The sequence below is a fragment of the Alligator sinensis genome, unplaced genomic scaffold, assembly GCF_000455745.1.
Source record: "Alligator sinensis unplaced genomic scaffold, ASM45574v1 scaffold280_1, whole genome shotgun sequence".
Classification (NCBI taxonomy): domain Eukaryota; kingdom Metazoa; phylum Chordata; order Crocodylia; family Alligatoridae; genus Alligator; species Alligator sinensis.
The window spans coordinates 5,912,701-5,930,629 of record NW_005841835.1 but is presented as its reverse complement, the minus strand read 5'-3'; the positions used below and the strand labels follow the sequence as shown (position 1 = coordinate 5,930,629).

The window sequence follows — 17,929 nt, the reverse complement described above, 5'->3', positions numbered from 1 at the left end:
CCCAGCATTCATTCCTGCCTGTGGCAGGGGGTCAGGCTTGATGATCTGTTTGGGTCCCTCCTGACCCTAGCTACTATGAAGTTGGGAATTCTTAAGTTATGCAAGCTAGCAACTACAAATGATTGTGTATATAGGAACATACCATAAACCCTCAATGCAGAAGGAGCAGAAAACCAATTTGTTTCTTGGCTTTCTTTAGAAAGTTCTTCATCCCTTAGCTAAGTGAAAAGAAAAAGGAAACACAATTAGAATATGAAAAAGATAAAGAAATAAAACAGCATATGTCAATAGATCTTTACCTCTAATAAGTCATCAAGGAAACTGCAGGCTAAAATATCCTGGATCTTTATTTTTCCTGCAGGCAGAGAGGAAAAAATTCTGTAAAAACATTGCCAATTTTGATAGCAAGCTAACCTTAGTCTCACAAAGGTTTCCATTCAGGATAGTAATGTTATTTGAGGGAGTATGACCAGCAGGTTAGATCCTAAATGCTAATAGGAGCCCATCACTTTTTTTTTTTTTTTGCAAAAATATTTACTTCTATATTGGCAGTTCAAAGCACACTAAAAACCCATTACACAGTTTGCACCGTGTAACCGCGCACACATCTCTTGTACCCCCACCTGTACATACCTGTACCCCAACCCGCTGCCTTCCTCAGAGGGTTTACTCCAGGAAAGCCTATGCTATACCCCTCTCCACCTGATGGGATCTGCCATTTGTTTCCCGTTGCCCTCTTTTGTCTTCCTGAGTACCAGTACACTTCACTTAATCCCATTTTAATATAGTCCTTGACTGTGGGGACTGTGTGTCTGTTTATAAGCAGGTTCCTGGCTTACCTGAAACAGGATATGAACTGGTAGAAGCGGACTGTCAGGGCCCCTTACTGTCTGGTCAGGTGGTCATAGAGAACTGCTTCCCTGGCCAGGTTTCTGAACACTGTCACTACCAGGAGGAGCGCACAGACTTTTTTCCACACTTCTCTGGCGTATGGGCAGTCCCAGAAGAGGTGGTCGATTGTTTCTGCCTGCCAGTGGCAGGTCTGTATCAGGCAGTTCAATGGACTTCTCTGCCCTGTGCTGTTTTTCCATGCCCGCACAGGGAGCGCCCAGTGGGCTGCTTGCCAGTTCAGATCTCTGTGCTTTTTCTGCAGGTCACCTGTCACAAGTTAGTAAGTCTACAGGGGATATGGTGTCTCTTGCCCTTACCACCTCCTGTATCTTTTGGTGGTTTACTAGGGTTGTGTCATGCAGCTTGTATTTCCCACAGACGCACTTCAGGATCTTGTAAAACCATGGAGCCAATCACAAGGACAGGCCAGTGCCACCCATACAAATAAGATACATGGTACCACCCACTGAGCACAGTCCTCAGCATCAACTCTTTCAAGTCATGGTGAGCCACTACACTGAACACATTTCAACTTCCTCTTCACTCCCACAACTGAGCTGCACCTTTCTTTCCCATTTCCAATAATTCCCGTTTCTTCACCAGCCTTAAATGTCTGACAAACATCACTAAATTAGGGCGCCAAGGAATTCACCCAGAATCCCTCTGCAGCTCCCTGTCTCAGCCTAGTGCATATGATTAGCATGGTTCTGCCCTCCATGAGATGAAACCAGACCACGCTACCCTATGCTTCATCTGCATATACATTTTTGGAATGTCCCAGGAATCGGGAGAACACCAGGTTCCAGTCGTGAGTTGGGACCTAATTTGCACAAGGCTACTTCAGGGAGAGGTGGGGTATCTGGAATACACACACACACACACACACACACACACACACACACACACACTGAGCAGTGCTTAGTCGTGGGGTCACTATGCCTTGAAACACTGTTGATTCTTCTGGGGTGCAGCCCAATGATCTACATGGTAAGTTGTAAGCCTTTTGGCTTTGGACTAATATTATGCATAATTTCTACTGCATATAAGTAGATGCCAAAGTGCTTCTTAAAACTGACTTTATGGAGTACCTATGCTAAAAACTGCAGCAGCTTCAAAAAAGGTAAAATGCATCAATTTTGGATGAACCAAGTCTATGGTTGCTACATGCAAATTACTACAGGTATGTTTATTTCAAAGTCAGTTTTTTCAAATTTGCTCCTCACTTCCATGTGCTCAGGGAGAACAGAGTCTGTCAGTAAAGAAGGGGGCAGGAAAGGGCTGCAGGGGGAAGAAGCTGGAGGGGGGAGCAAGGACAAAGGGGCTACCTGACCCCCCAGATTTATTTTCTCTGCTGCAGCAGTGGAAGGGGTATAAATTTAAGACAAACTCCAAGAATTAGTTTCGATACCTGGAAAATGTTATCAAATTTATAAACTATCCATATATGGAATCTAATGATTAGGGCGTTATCTTATAATCAGGGTAGGTCTTATATTTGAGTAAATACAGTATGTAATATAGATCAGGTCACACTTAAAACTTTTGCTGGGATTATAATATTCCTCTGAGCTGATATTTTCATTTTTAAACTGGCTAAAACCCTAACATGGATTCACTTACATATGAAAAAGAGCCCTTGCTGGTATTGCTTATTTCATTCAGGGAACTGAAATGAATCATACTATATACCAACAGAAGCACCTCTTTACTACCACATGCTGCATTTACATGCATAACAACTATGCAAATGTGTGCATAATTATACCAGCAAACCTCTTCCAGTGTATCCTACACCAGAGACGCTCAAATGCCAAGTTAAAGAGAAAGGCATTTCAGAATGTGAGAAAGAGCTCTTGCTTGCATTCCATAAGAATTACTTGGTAGAAAACTAGCAGAACTGAATTCGTGCTCATCTTGTACTTAACTGCTTGTAAGAATAAATATAAAATCCATTCCACTTCCTTTGCTTCCACAGCCACGGGGCTTAACTTTTTGTTTTTTAATTTCTAAGTAAATACTCTTGAGTACTGCAGTGCTATTTTATGAAAGCTTATTATCACTTTGATCTTATCTGTACAAACATGTCATTACAATCACACAGAGCTTCATGGTTCTCAATAGAGCTTGAACCATATTAAGATCAGACCATAAGATTGGAGCCTATAAAAATATTTGAGCAACATTATGAAGATACAAACACCTATAAAGTTTATCATATTTTAAAAACATTGCCATATATATTTAAGATTCTGTAAATACGAAGCTACCTGTTCTGAGAGGATCCAAAAAGAAGAAGAACTTTCTAACTGCAGTGCAGACATAGAATGAGTAAAAGGATTTTTCTAAACCGTCCAGCTGTGGCAAAGTAGGGATAAGTTCCAAAATATAATTTTCTAAATCCTGAAAAATTAAAAAAGGAAAGAACATATGAGCTGAAATTGTAAACACTATGTCTGTTTATTCTCAAGTTTTACAAATTCCAATTATTAAAACTTAAACAGCTGTAAATGTGTAATGCTTATTTAATTACTGTAAGCCTCTCTTTTCTTCAAGTAAGCCTGAGTTTCACTGACAGTGGTCTTCCCCTACTCCCATCATGTTCTGATACATTTAAATAACTGGAGAAAACTTAAAAAAAAATAACATCAGACTTAGGCTATTTCTAGTAAGATGACTGACAGAAGAGCATGAGGGAGCAACCAAAAATCAAAATAACAATGCACCAAGGGCATCAATCTCAGCCTCTCTCACTTCTTGGACAAACTATTTCCTTACCCTTGAATCTCCTAATTATTCAAATAAATTTGCCATTATTGGAAAGGCCATGATTGTTTTGATTTTTCTTTAATGGAGTAAAACCAAAGAAATAAATAATCTGCACTCTCCTAATGTTTTAGAACACCCCAGATAAAACATACATTTAAATATACTGACTGTGCAATACTTACTGATTCTCTGAGGTAACCCTGTCCTGCTACATCATATAAACTGAGTCCTATTCTGGTCTGGTGAAGCCACACTGTAAAAAAAGGATTAGAATCATGATACATGATCTTTTGCTTCTTCTTTTCCCTAAAATGTAGTTAACACAGAATTGAGGTTTACTGCAGTGCCTTCTACCCTTGCAGAACATTTCATAGATTTCATAGACATTAGGGCTGGAAGGGACCTCGGAAGATCATCGAGTCCAGCCCCCTGCCCAAAGGGCAGGAAGTCAGCTGGGGTCATAGGATCCCAGCAAGATAAGCATCCAGTTTGCTCTTGAAGGTGTTCAATGTAGGCGCTTGAACCACCTCCGGTGGCAGGCTGTTCCAGACCTTGGGGGCTCGGACAGTAAAGAAATTCTTCCTTATGTCCAGCCTGAAACGGTCTTGTAGTAGTTTATGACCGTTTGACCTAGTCGTCATCCCTAGGGGCGCTCTGGTGAACAAACGTTCCCCCAGATACTGGTGGTCACCCCTGATAAACTTATAGGTAGCCATCAGATCACCCCTGAGCCTGTGCTTTTCCAGGCTAAAGAGCCCCAGGGCTCTCAGCCTGTCATCGTAGGGTCTGCTTCCCTGACCTCTGATCATGCGCGTGGTTCTTCTCTGGACTCTCTCAAGCTTCTCCACATCCTTTTTGAATTGTGGAGCCCAAAACTGGACACAGTACTCCAGCTCCGGCCTCACTAAGGCCGAGTACAGGGGGAGAATGACGTCCCGGGATTTTCATCATTTTTTTTTGTTTTTGCAGATTTTTCTTCTGTATTGACTTCAGCAGTTTCAGCTTCTGCCTTTCATTTCAGAACAGTACCTTTTAGCAATAAATACCAATCCATTTTCATCCTGTAATAGCATGAAAAATATTGAACTCACCAGCAGAATAAGCTGTACTGCACAAATGTTTCTTGCTAAGTGGGTACTTTACATAGGTTTTTCACCAGTTCCAAGGGACGCCCCTGCCCATTATGGGACAGGAAGGCCTGGGTGAGGGAGATTCCTTACCCTCCATTAATGCTGACCTCAGGAAGGAACATCTTGAGAGGCTGGACACCTTCAAGTCATTCGACCCTGACAGTTTACACCCCAGGGTACTCAAGGAGCTGGCAAGCATCATAGCTCAGCCCCTGGCACGGATCTTTGAGAACTCCTGGTGCTCTGGTGAAGTGCCCGAAAATTAGAAGGAGGCCAATGTGGTGCCTATCTTCAAGAAAGGGAGAAAAATGGATCCGGCAAACTACAGGCCCATCAGCCTGACCTCTATCACAGGGAAGGTCTTAGAAAAGGTTATCAAAGAGACCATTCTTAACAGACTGGCCAATGGCCGCATCCTGAGGGATAGCCAGCATGGGTTTGTTGCGGGTAGGTCTTGCTTGACCAATCTCATTTCCTTCTACGACCAGGTGACCTATCACCTGGACAAGGGAGAAGAGATTGATGTCATATATCTTGACTTCAAAAAAGCCTTCGATCTGGTGTCCCATGATCGCCTCTTGGAGAAACTGGCCAATTGTCGCCTTGGGTCCTCCACGATCCACTGGCTGGAAAATTGGCTCCGGGGTCGGACCCAGAGGGTAGTAATCGATGGAAGTCACTCATCGTGGTGTCCTGTGACCAGTGGGGTCCCCCAAGGCTCTGTCCTTGGACCCATACTGTTCAACATCTTCATTAATGATGTGGACACTGGAGTCAGAAGCGATCAGAACTGGCCAAGTTCGCCGATGACACCAACCTTTGGGGCAAAGCATCCACACCAGAAGACAGGCAGGTTATCCCGACAATTGGCCAGTTTCACCAAGAGGTAATCATGGGATACCAGATCGAAGGCTTTTTTGAAGTCTAGATATATGACATCAATCTCTTCTCCCTTGTCCAGGTGATAGGTCACCTGGTCGTAGAAGGAAATGAGATTGGTCAAGCAAGACCTACCCGCAACAAACCCGTGCTGGCTATCCCTTAAGATGTTGGCGTCGGCCAGTCCATTAAGGATGGCCTCTTTAATAAACTTTTCTAAGATCTTCCCCGGGATAGAAGTCAGGCTGATGGGCCTATAGTTAGCCGGATCCACTTTCCTCCCTTTCTTGAAGATAGGCACCACATTGGCCTTCTTCCAGTCTTCGGGCACTACACCAGAGCGCCAAGAGTTTTCAAAGATCCGTGCTAGAGGCTGGGCTATGATGCTCGCCAGCTCCTTGAGTACCCTGGGGTGAAGATTGTCAGGGCCAGCTGACTTGAAGGTATCCAGCTTCTCAAGATGTTCCTTCAGAAAGTCAGCATTAATGGAGGGCAGGGGATCACCCTCACCCGGACTTCCCGGCCCTGTAGCGGGCATGGGCGTCAGGGTATTAAATTATAGGTGCATTAAATGCACCTATACTTTATTGTTTGAATACCAGGCAATATACAGTCAAGATGTATGTTAGCCCTGCTCAGCAACTTCAGTCGTGTCCCCCTAGCATTGGCAAAAACTGCTGGGAATAAACTGTAAATATGCTTTAGCCAATGTTGTCCTATAATAAACATAGGAGTCTGCTCTAAAGACTACAACTTTTACCTCTAATAGTTCCTCCGACTGGACCTATATACTGTGTTTCCCCAGCACTCCATAGCATCTGGAAAGACCAAATGCTGCAGTCTCTCTTGGTGCTGGTTGGATGGCACCCAATGTGGTCCCCATCTTCAAAAAAGGGAGAAAGGAAGACCCAGGAAACTATAGGCCCATGAGTCTTACCTCAGTCCTGGGGAAGCTTTTCAAAAGAATTATCCTGGCACATGTCCAGAAAGGGCCAGCAGGGGAGGTTATGCTCAGGGGCAATCAGCATAAGTTCATCAGGGGCAGGTCTTGTCAAACCAACCTGGTGGCCATCTACGACCAGGTCACCAAGTCCTTGGATGCAGGTGTCGCAGTGGATATAGTCTTTCTGGACTTCAGGAAGGCCTTCGACACGGTCTCTCACCCCATTCTTAGTAAGAAACTAGGAGACAGTGGTGTTGATGCCTCATCTTCATCAGTGACTTGGGCGAGGGGGTAGAAAGCACCCTGTTCAAGTTCGCAGATGACACTAAGATGTGGGGGGAAGTGGGTACGCTAGTAGAAAGGAACAGGCTGTAAGCAGATCTAGACAGGTTACAGGTGTGGGCCGAAGAGAACAGGATGGGGTGCAACACTGACAAGGGTCAGCAGGGCAGGCCCTATGAGGAGAGGCTGAGGGACCTGAACCTGTTAGCCTCCACAAGAGAAGGCTGAGAGGGGATCTAGTGGCAGTCTACAAACTAGTCAAGAGGGACCAACAGGCATTGGGAGAGTCCCTGTTCCCCGAGCAATCCCAGGAATTACAAGAAACAACGGACTCAAGCTAGTGGAGGGTAGTTTCAGCCTAGACATTAGGAAGTGCTATTTCACTGTCAGAGCAGCTAGGACCTGGAACCAACTTCCAAGAGAAGTGGTGCTGGCTCCTACCCTGGGGGTCTTTAAAAAGAGGCTAGACAAACATCTGGCTGGGGTCGTTTGACCCCAGTACTCTTTCCTGCCACAGCAGGGGGTCGGACTAAATGATCTCCTCGGGTCCCTTCCGACCCTACCAACTATGAAACTATGAAAAAGGACATGGTAAAGGTTTTGGGGTGGGTCTACTGTATGCATTTACTCTGTATTTGCTGATTTTCAGTTTTAAGTATAGGTGCACATTTGATGTTCTGAAAGACACTCTGATGTTCTGAGGTGTAGGTTGTAGCCGTGTTGGTCTAAGGACATAAGCAGACAAGTTTCTTTGGGTTATTTAAGTTGGTCTAATAAAAGATATCAGATTCACCCAAAGAACCTTGTCTGATGTTCTGAGGCACTGCTGGTCAACAACTTGGTGTAGCAGAGCTTGAACAATACATTTCCCTTGCATTTGAAGAGGCAATGTTACTGAAGGGGAACACAATTGTGGGGTACAAGGCAGCTTCTGGGAACAACTCATTACCATTCATATCAAGCTTCTCCCTTCTCCTGGCTCCTCAATGCTCCCAGTACACTGGTGAGATCATGAAGAGGGAGGAAGAAAACAAGGAAGAAAAGTTTTAAGTGATGAACTGTGATGAGCAAATTCTACAATCAGGATGCAGCAAGGAGGAACCAAAGAGTCTGAGCTAGTGTACAGAGAAGAGGCTCTGCACAAGCTTCTGTAGCAGGATAGACTAAAACCAATTCATTCTTCTTAATGGTAGGTACATTTTCAGATTAATCAGAACAATGGCTTGCAAGCTGGTAAGAGCACTGAGAGGTATGAACAGATCCATTTCCCTTAAGAGGTGTTCTCTTGCCCTCTCTCCCAAAGTCTGCCTTAGTCGTGACATGAAATATAATTTCTAAGACAGTCTCAATACAAAAAGGGATTTTATAGCAATCTGAATATCAAACCCATCTCCTTGTCCAAAGTGGACTACATCCAAACAATGCAAGGACCAAACTTGGACAAAAAGTCTGCCTTGGCCCTGTTATGATATAGTAATTTTCAAAACACTGAGCCTGCATGTGAGTTTTGGTGGTGTTTGGACTCAATGGCCAGAGCACGCCATCTGGAGCCATCCAGTTATCTGAGATAACATCCAACACAGTGTAGTGTTTACTGGCATGTACCATGGCACTGCACTAACTAACATGGATACATCACTTCCCATTCAGAAGATGGAAGGTGCAGAACTAGATCAACAGTGTTGCGTTATACATTTTGGACATACCCTTTGATGCCAGGTTGTCTGCAAACTGACATGCACAAATGACTTTTTCAGTTTGTCAGTTTGGCTGCTTTCACATTTAGATCCAGTTTTAACTCTGAAATAATGAAACACTGCTTCCCCAATAGGGCAGTTGGTTCTGGACATTAATGAAGATCAATAATAAATTGGGTTATACCATTTTTGGGAGGATTGGAAACATAATTGGTGCACAAAAAGTAAGACTGGTAAATTTCAATGTCCTGTGATCTTTTGAAGGAGCAGTATTTCTAAAAAATCTTTGCTCATATAACCTCTTTAGATTCACAGTCTTTCACTAGGCACACAAGGCACAGCAATTTAAGATAATTCAAGTAAACATGAATTTTAATTACTATAAATAAGCCAATGTCATCCTTAACTACTGGTTCTACCATTCCACTATCACATACTGTTAAATCTCTAGATTAAGAATAAAATGTGAGAACACATCCAAAAACAAATAAAACCTAAAACAAAAGCCCACAGCTCCTCAAAACAAAATCACAAGTAATAAACTGCACAATTAACTCTGGTTTCAATTGACAGTCACTTGAAAAGTTGAAATCCCTAAAAAAAAAAAAAGACACTGCATCAGTGAATAGCAAGGGTTTTCATCCAAAATTCCAGACCAGCTGAGCCCTGACTGTAGCATTACGTAGATAAATATGTAGATACTTTTATCAAGTGAAGAGATCCGTCTCATAGACACTTTTCCTTCCCATTTACAATTGTATGGACAAACTTTGTTACCATTCAACAATACATGCAACACCTCTGCAATAAATTGTACTAATATTCAATATATGTTCCTTCTATTAATGAAATTTAGATGAGAAACACCCAACCTGCTCCCATGTGACCACTAGCAAGGAATATACTGCAGGGTTGAAATCTTGCTGTTAAGTCTTAGGTGTGGTCTATACCTGGAATGTTAATTTCTATTGAAGATTTAAGGTTTGGTCCAATGCCCGCTGAAGTCCATAATAATCACTGGATCATTGTTGTAGGACCTTCCTATAGTTTTTAGATATTACAATCACCTGCTATTTATACAAGTGGAACCAAACTGTAAATGCTTTGCAGTAAAGCAATAAAAGAAATGAGTAGCTACACTTCTTGTTCTTGGTTAAACGCTTTACCTTCTGAAAAGTTTGTTTTTAAAATTGGTGGAAAATAAGTCACGTCCTTTAGGCTTATGTTTAGAATGGATGGGAAGAAAATAAGAGTTGTTAAGTAAGCAAGAACAAAACAAAATTTGTTACAAAACAACAGTGACTACAGATTCTTACCAAGCCTGTGAGTTCTTGCAGTTCTCTACACAACTTAAACATAGAAAGGAAGAAAACTAAAACCAAAATGTAATTGTTTAGAGAACAGCATAGGGCACTTGAGTCACCTGTTCACTTCTTTTCTCTGCATGTGGTGTCAATTTGAAGTGCATTTAGCAGGAATTCAAGGTAAGAATGAGCTAGAAAGGTGCATTTCAAACCCATATGGAACCTGCCAATTATATTACATGAATTTAAATCTTTTTCTCCTATAATACAAGTCAGGAAAAAAGGATGCAATGGAAGGATGGGATCTCAAGAGTCAGATCATGCTACTCTTGAAGAGGACAGCAGTTGCCCTTCTGGACTTCAAAGGATGCATGCTGGTATAATAAAATTTAAATGGCCCTGAAAATGAAAAGAAATATCACCGAAGAAAGAAACTTCTACTGACCTTTTCTCATTACGTAATTGAAGAACTGCATGATGGATATCCTTCCATAAGGATCATTGTGGAGTAACTTAGCAAAGACTTTGGCTGTGAAGAACTGCCTATAAAATTAAAACAAAACAGCACTAAAACTCTCCAAGCCTAATTATGCTGCACTGAATGACTTATGCAACCATGGTGGCCCCAACTGACTAAAATTCTTTGGAATATTTTAATAGGATAAGGTGTGCTCATTTTCTTGCAGTAACAAGGTTTGAAAATGATGGGACAAATTTGAAATCTCAGTCATAGTGTGAGTAGACTTTTGTAAATTTTATAATATGAATGTACAAGTACAACATGACTACACAACAAAATAAGAGACTATGAAATCAGCCAGAATTTCAGACAGAGTTGTCTGATGCTCTACAGTGAAAGAAACAGAACCCTGAAGGGTGTGACACTAGCCATGCCATGTCCAGCCTTCTCATTAGGCCCAGATATTTCCCCATAATATCAAACTCTATGTATTTTTACAGAAAGTAAAGTGCACACCATGAGATCTCTAAGGCACCAGAGCTAAGTTCAGTATAATGACCAGTGCGCTACCTTCTATGACTGCTGCTTCCAAGAGATGCTTTCTGTTGACTGAATGGTGCTCAGGTCCTTAGAGCATCTTAATTCCATTCAGTCTGAAATCTGTTTTAGCAGCTTCCAGTCTCCATATTTACGATGACAGATGCAAACTGAACTACCCGACTACTACCTACCTGTTCCTGGGTGCTAGCTTGGCTCCTTGCCCAGCCAGACTAGCTGGGCTGCTATACTAGGTGTTCCTTGCCTTCAACGGTGCAGAAAAAGCAGGATTATTTATCTTGATACTGCAGATGGAGTTTCCTTCCTAACCCCATGAGCGCTGCAAATTTTCTGGACATCATATTTACTATTAGAAACATACTTCTGTTATATATATCCCCTCTTAATGAAAATGCAACAGCATCAAAAATATTCTACCACTTGATCTGATATTCTGTGTTTCAGACACCAGCGGTAACATTCTTATCTGAATTCTTGTCACCATTTCTCACTACTGAGTAAAGTGAATCCTAGTAAAAATGTACTAGATGAAAGAGCCTTACTTGCACTTGGGTCCAGCTTTCTCACCAACTTTCAAGAAGTTTTCATAATTGATCATTGCTTCCTCCCCAATCATAGGCAGTGTCTGATGTTTGTCCAGAAGAAACCACAAATTCTTTAAAAGTTTTGAGAAATATCACTTAACAGATATTGAACACACTCAAAGAGATTGTCTAAGAGAATATCTTCACTGAAGTTAACTTTAGAAAATGATGCACAGATTTGAGCACACTGGTTGACTTAGCTTGGGTGAGAGCTGCACAGAGCAAAAACATACTGGACTGTGTTCACTTGACTGCTTTCACACACACCACTGTGTATTACTAGATGCAGGGGTGGGCAAAATGCAGGGGTGGGCAGATTCAACAGGCAGCTGGACTCCGTTTCCCAACAGTCCCCACATTGCTGTGGCCAGTTTCCATGGCAACCCCAGCAGTGGTGGCACTGTGATAACATGGGGCCAGCATTTCCAAGGAGACCGGCCCTAGCAGCATTGGCAGGGCACGTGGCTGGGTGGAGAGCTGCTCCAGGACGAGGATCTTGCAGTGATTAACAGCTTGGTCCACAGCTTAGGCACAGCCACAATCCGCTGCCTGCATGCCCATGCCCAGGGCGTGCAGGCAGCAAATCACAGCTCTGCACCAGCTCTGGACCACACTGTCACCACTGCAAGATCCAAGACCCAACCCCGGAGCAGCTCCCCACCCTGCCCAGTGCTGCTGGGGCTGGTCTCTGTGGAAATCCTGGCCCTGCACTGTCACCATGCCACCGCTGCTGGGGTCTCCATGGAAACCAGTCACAGCAACATGGGAAGGGGCTGCTGGGAAATGGAGTCTGCTGTGGGCCAGACTTTGTCCACCCCTGTACTAGGGCTTCTGAAGTCATATTCTATCGTTTATAATAAGTGAACCATTCTAAGATTCACCACAGTGAATTTGCGGGAAGAACTGTTTGTCTTTTGGTCACAAAGGGGAACTGACAGAAGGCACTGGAAAATATCAGCATTAGAGTGGCTTAGTTTTCACTCAAACAACAAAGCATGTAGGTTACTATCTCAGATATAAACAGCACTTAGGCTTTAGGCTTGGTTTGGTTAGGGATGATTCTGCCTAGAGCAGGAGATTGGACTAAATGACCTTCCAGCCCTACTTCCCTATGATTCCACAACTGGCCAACTAGCTCATGTATTTACTCCCCCTCCCCCAGAACACACACCACCACAACTAGAAATGAAAAATGTGTGACAGGAGCCAGATTAGCAATGTTAGTTGCATAGAAGTCCAAGTTAACTCTGCAGTGAAGATGGGCATTAAAAGCACATTAAAAACAACACACACACACACACACACACACACACACACACACAGCCTTCTTACCTGCAGCTCTTCATTATCCAACAGCTCTCTACTTTTTCTCTGCAGAAAAACTGCTCTAGATTCTTCTCGTAATTTCTGTAGCAAGACTTCATCCTCAGCTGGCAGCTAAAAATAATTACAGTGTTGTCATTATATATAATGCAGTAGTACTCCTAAGCTCTAGTCAGAACTGGGGCCATATTTTTTGCTAAGAATGGCATCAGCATACCAGCACAGAGGACACTGACTTGCAAAGAGCTTACATAATATGTAATGTATGATGAATGCATCAAAAAAGGAGAAAGGAGTATGATGTTACCATCTCTTTATTATACATGGCCAACACATTTCCATAGGGAGAATATACTTTTTGCAATACAAGCTGGAATTACATTAGTTACAGAGCCAACGTCTTCTCAGGAACTTAATTTCTATTCTCATGAAAGATTAATGAATAAAAAATGCCTCAAGTCATTGTCTCTTATTGCTTTTTGGTTTGTATTCTAACTGGGCTGCTGCTGTTCTATACATGCACCATTTCATGTTCTAAAGTGTGGTGCCATGGGCAACTGGTGCCTCCTGAGTCTAGGGCGGCACCAGCGGCTGACAGCCAACCATGGGGAGGAGCCTCCTAGCAGCCGATTGCCAACCCCGGAAGTGCTGGCAGGAAAACCAGAAGTGTTTCTCTTGGCACCCCGACTCTTTGGCCAGCACCAATCTCAGGGGGGGCACCAGCCAGCGCTTCTCTCGGTGCTCCCACTCCCCCACCAGCAAGGGCCAATCTCAGAGGGGACACGTGCCCCCACTCCTGGTGGGCTCCCTATGCATCGCCTATGTGTGGTGCTACTACATGTTAAACAATAACCAACAGCAAAATGAAGATAACCTGAAAGCCTTAAAAATATATAGCCTTTTCAAAGGTGCAAATTTCATATTATAGCTTCATTGTCTCATACTTCAGTGTGCCATACTTCTGTTACTAGAACCTGACCGTGCATGAGATCTGAGAATTCTTGTATAGAAAAATGTGACTCCAATGTCTACCTTTAGTAAAAAAAACAGTATTAATTATTAGTAGGGATCTGGGTTTTCCATTTCCCGCAGAAAAATGTGGATTTTCTCCTTTAAAAAGAGAAAAACCTAGGAAACTGCAAGTTTCCCCTAGCAGGCTGGCAGAGCTGCAGCCTGCAAGGGGCTGCTTGGGGCTGGGGTGAACAGGAGAAGGGTGATCAGAGGCAAGGGGCACCATGTGCATTTGTACACACATGCAAATGGCTGGCAATACAACCAGGCAGCGTGGTGGAGAGTAACTCTCTGTAGGTAATTCTGGGAGGAGGGGCATAGGCAATGCATGGAGAGGCACAGTGGAGGCCATAACGTGTGGGAAGACTGAAGCAGCAACAGCTTGCATCGAGCCTGCACAGTGAGGGATGGTGTGGGGCAGGGTTGGTGGTGCTGCCCAGCCGGGGCAGTATACGGTGCTCGGGGCCAAAGCAGTCAGGAATACGTGGCTGCAGGGTCCAGTTGGGGAGTGAGACAGAGCCATTGGTGACTCGCCTGGGGAGGTGGCAGGAGGCAGCTCCCCACCACTGTGCACACTCGTGGGGAGGGGTCGGGCCCATAGGTGACATGATGGGGGACCATGGAGCACTTCTGCACCCACATCAGGGCATGGGGCTGCAGCCTGGCCAGAGTGGCACTGGGCAGGAGCTGCCTCTGCAGTCCAGTGGCTGGGACCCAGAACAGGAGGGTGAAGCGGGGCTGAGAGGCTTGGTGCTGCTGCTGCTGGGAGCGCCGTGCCACCATGGCTGCCCAGGTAAGGTGCTGTAGTGGCGGTGCAGAATTGTACCCCCTCCACTAAGGCAGCAGACAGGGCGTGCCTCACCTTGATGGCCATGGCAGCACAGTGCTTCTGGCGCAGTGGCACCAGTAGCACCAAGCCTCCCCACCCTGCTCCAGATCAGAGAATTTTGTATTTTTAACAGAAAAAAACAGGATCCCTGATTATTACTTTGCACTGGAGTATATTTTAACTTGATTGATGAAGAACTCCAAGAAGACTAACACAAATGAAAGGCAGATACAGGCATTCTCTGCTACAATATGAATGACTGTTATTATTAGAGCCCAAGACTCCTGGTTGGTCAGTGGGAGCTAGAGCCACAATATCTCAGTGTTGTAACATTTAACTTTCAGGCACCCTGAGTTAGGTGACTAGGCTCGCCTGTACAACGTATGAGAATACTTAGGCACTGAAAAAGGGACACACACATTAATAAAAAAGAATGAACATATCTAAGGTAGCTAGTAGGTAGCCTTCTTGTAGGTAACTACCTAAATTAGTTCAATCCTTGCATGCAAAACCTACATTACTGCTACAAGCAGATGCATAACTGCCCATTTCCTGACATCACTGAGAACTTTCATCCCTGACACTTGACAGGATTCTCAAACTAAGCATTATCCTGCCTATTCGACTTGCTAGATCCACACCATTAGGCATTCCCGGAGCATGCCTACCGGGTAAGACCTCACAGAAAACACAAGGTGCACCTTCCCCTGTTTCTGTCCAACAGCCAGTACTTAGAGTACTCACATGGGATGTGGGAAATAGAGGTTACAAGATGATGTTCTCTGACTAATTTCCATTAGGGATTTAAACTTCGCTGTTCCGTTATTTAGGTCAGGGGTGTCAAACTCACCTTATGCCCCACACTGGATCCAGACCACAGGGCTCTTTGTGGGCCAGATCTAAACTGGGGCACAGGGCAGTGGCAGTGCCAGACACTGTGATAGCAGTAGGGCAAGTGGGGGGCAGCTGTAAGCAAGGAGCTGTGGTAGCAGCAGGACAGGCAACTATGGGCCAGGATGCTGTTCTCTCTGGTGGAGGCAGCACAAACAGTGGTGGGCCAAGCACCTGCAGGGTGAGCAACAGCTATGTCATGCTGCCGTCACTTGCCCCCTCTGCTGCCCATGGCCTTTTCCACTTGGGCCCCAGAGCCCTAGATTCTGCAGCAGGCCATGCCCACCCCAACTAGCCATGCTCCCAAATTCCCTAGCTAATCAGTAGCCTGACATGCTAGTTGGAGCAGCCCTACAGCCAGATCTGAACTGCAGGTTGGATATTTGACATCCCCATCATAGTTGAATGCCTTAACCACTGGCCTATCGGGTATTTGGAAGCACGCTTCTTTCACTCTTCTGCTGAAGCTTGTTCTAATTCTTGAATATAAATTCTTGAATAGTCACTGGAACAGGGACGGGAAGCCAGGTCTCCTATACAAGTGCCTTAACTATCCAGCCTGGAGCCATAAAACCACTGTGATAAGCCTATAACTATACTCAAACCAAATGATTGACAGCTTCTGCAGATTCTCAGAAAAGATGGCTCATACCTTCAAAACAAATGCTATTCGTGACACCAGGAATACCAATTCAAGACCAACAAAGATGGGAAAGGAAGAGAAAGAAAAAATGAATTACTTGAGTAGGCTTGACTACTGAAGAATATAACCAATCAAATGTAGTGCTAGGAAACTAGTTCATGGCATAATCAGCATATAGTTTCATGAGACTGATTAAATCTATACCTGAGGACACAGAAACACTGCAAAATAAAGCTGTCACATTTTGATCCAATTAAGCTCTTGGGATTAAAATGCCAGTATTAAAAAGTAAGGTTTTTTATTCTTGAAAGGAATATCCTTAGGTTTGGATACAACACTTACCCTGTAATAAAATCGTGGTATGTTCAGATATGATATATTAAAACTTTTTCTTCCTCCTTTCCATTCCATGTAGTATTTGGTAAACAACTCCATTTCTTCATCTTTCAGTTCTTGTTCACTTCTTTTTGCTGGTCAATACAGAACAAAACGTCTTACGTGCCTGGGATACAGTGTATTTCAGTTACTTATTTATGTATTAATATGCATACTGATCACATGGACCTTTTGTAAGAAAATCCACATGGATTTTTATATAATTGCATTATTCTAATATAATAAAAGCCTTACCGCTTCTGTCTGTGTCTCTGTCTGTCTGTAACGCTCCAGGCCAACTGTGCATGCATGGCCCAGAGCCTCACAGACGAAGAGACAGCCAGCCAGAGGTGAAGACGAGAATGGAGGTGGTCGGGGCCAAGGTGTGCTCCCGGCTCCAGGGAGTGGCTGTGGCATGCAACCCTACGTGGGGGAGGAGGGGCGTGGTACACAGCTGCAGGGTGCCATAAGGGGAGTGGGCAGGGGGGCACAGGCAGCATCTGCTGGCTGCAGCACGCCCCTTGCGCCCGAACCCCTCACAACACCCTGCAACCATGTGCCACGCCCCCCCACCCCAGCTCTGCATCATGCCCCACCCCCCATATAGGGAGCACCCGCTGGCTGTGGGCCACGGGGAGGGCATGGCGCCGGCTGTAGGACATGGAGGCGGGGTGTGCCCCCAATGCCTGGTCCCTGCGTGGCACTCTGCAGCTGCATGTCACCCCCCACATGCCCTGCACCACACCACACCACAGGGCTAAGCCCCACGCTGTGTGGCCGCGGCTGCAGCTGAGGGGTGCTCCCCCCACCGTGGCCACTCCCCATGCTCTGCATCAACCCCGAGTGCTCTGTGCCACAACCAGCAGGCACTCCCCATGCCGTGGCCACTCCCCACACCATGCCCCACAGGCATGCAACATCGCTCCACCCCATGCACCCTGTACCACACCCTGGGTCCACTCCCCATACCACACAGCCGCAGCCAGCAGGTGCTCCTCCCCAGCGCGGAGCCATGCACCATGACCCCCCATGCACTCTGCGTCACATCCTGGAGCTGCTCCCCATGCCATGTGGCCACAGCCGGTGGGCATTCCCCATGCCATGCCCCACCCTGTGCGCCACCCCCCCACACCAGCATGTGGCCTGCACTACACCCTGGGGCTGCTCCCCATGCTACACAGCCATCATCCCTACAAGGAGAGACCAAGCCCTACGATAAGGGCAGTTGGGGAGCAGGAGCGAGGGGAGCAGGGTGCACATGTGCCACCCACACGTGTACCTGCTTACCTTGGCGGAGGCGGCAGCAGCGGAAGCAGCAGCGGAGGAAGCCCGCGGCAGGGGGCGCGAGAAACGGGGTTCGCCC

The 17,929-nt window shown here is 45.1% G+C and overlaps 1 protein-coding gene across 2 annotated transcripts in view; it reads right to left on the bottom strand.

Moving 5' to 3' along the window:
• Positions 1 to 17,929, bottom strand: part of PPP2R3C (protein phosphatase 2 regulatory subunit B''gamma) — a 39,520-nt gene that overhangs the window by 12,085 nt on the left and 9,506 nt on the right. For both annotated transcript variants that reach the window (XM_006015370.2, XM_006015369.3), the window contains exons 2-9: positions 16,534 to 16,661; positions 12,827 to 12,931; positions 11,453 to 11,565; positions 10,338 to 10,435; positions 3,840 to 3,910; positions 3,159 to 3,291; positions 300 to 355; positions 143 to 218 (exon numbers count right to left, since the gene is read on the bottom strand). In XM_006015370.2, the coding sequence (XP_006015432.1) occupies positions 143 to 218; positions 300 to 355; positions 3,159 to 3,291; positions 3,840 to 3,910; positions 10,338 to 10,435; positions 11,453 to 11,565; positions 12,827 to 12,931; positions 16,534 to 16,626 (745 nt within the window). In that variant the 5' untranslated portion in view covers positions 16,627 to 16,661. The remainder of the gene's footprint in view (positions 1 to 142; positions 219 to 299; positions 356 to 3,158; positions 3,292 to 3,839; positions 3,911 to 10,337; positions 10,436 to 11,452; positions 11,566 to 12,826; positions 12,932 to 16,533; positions 16,662 to 17,929) is intronic.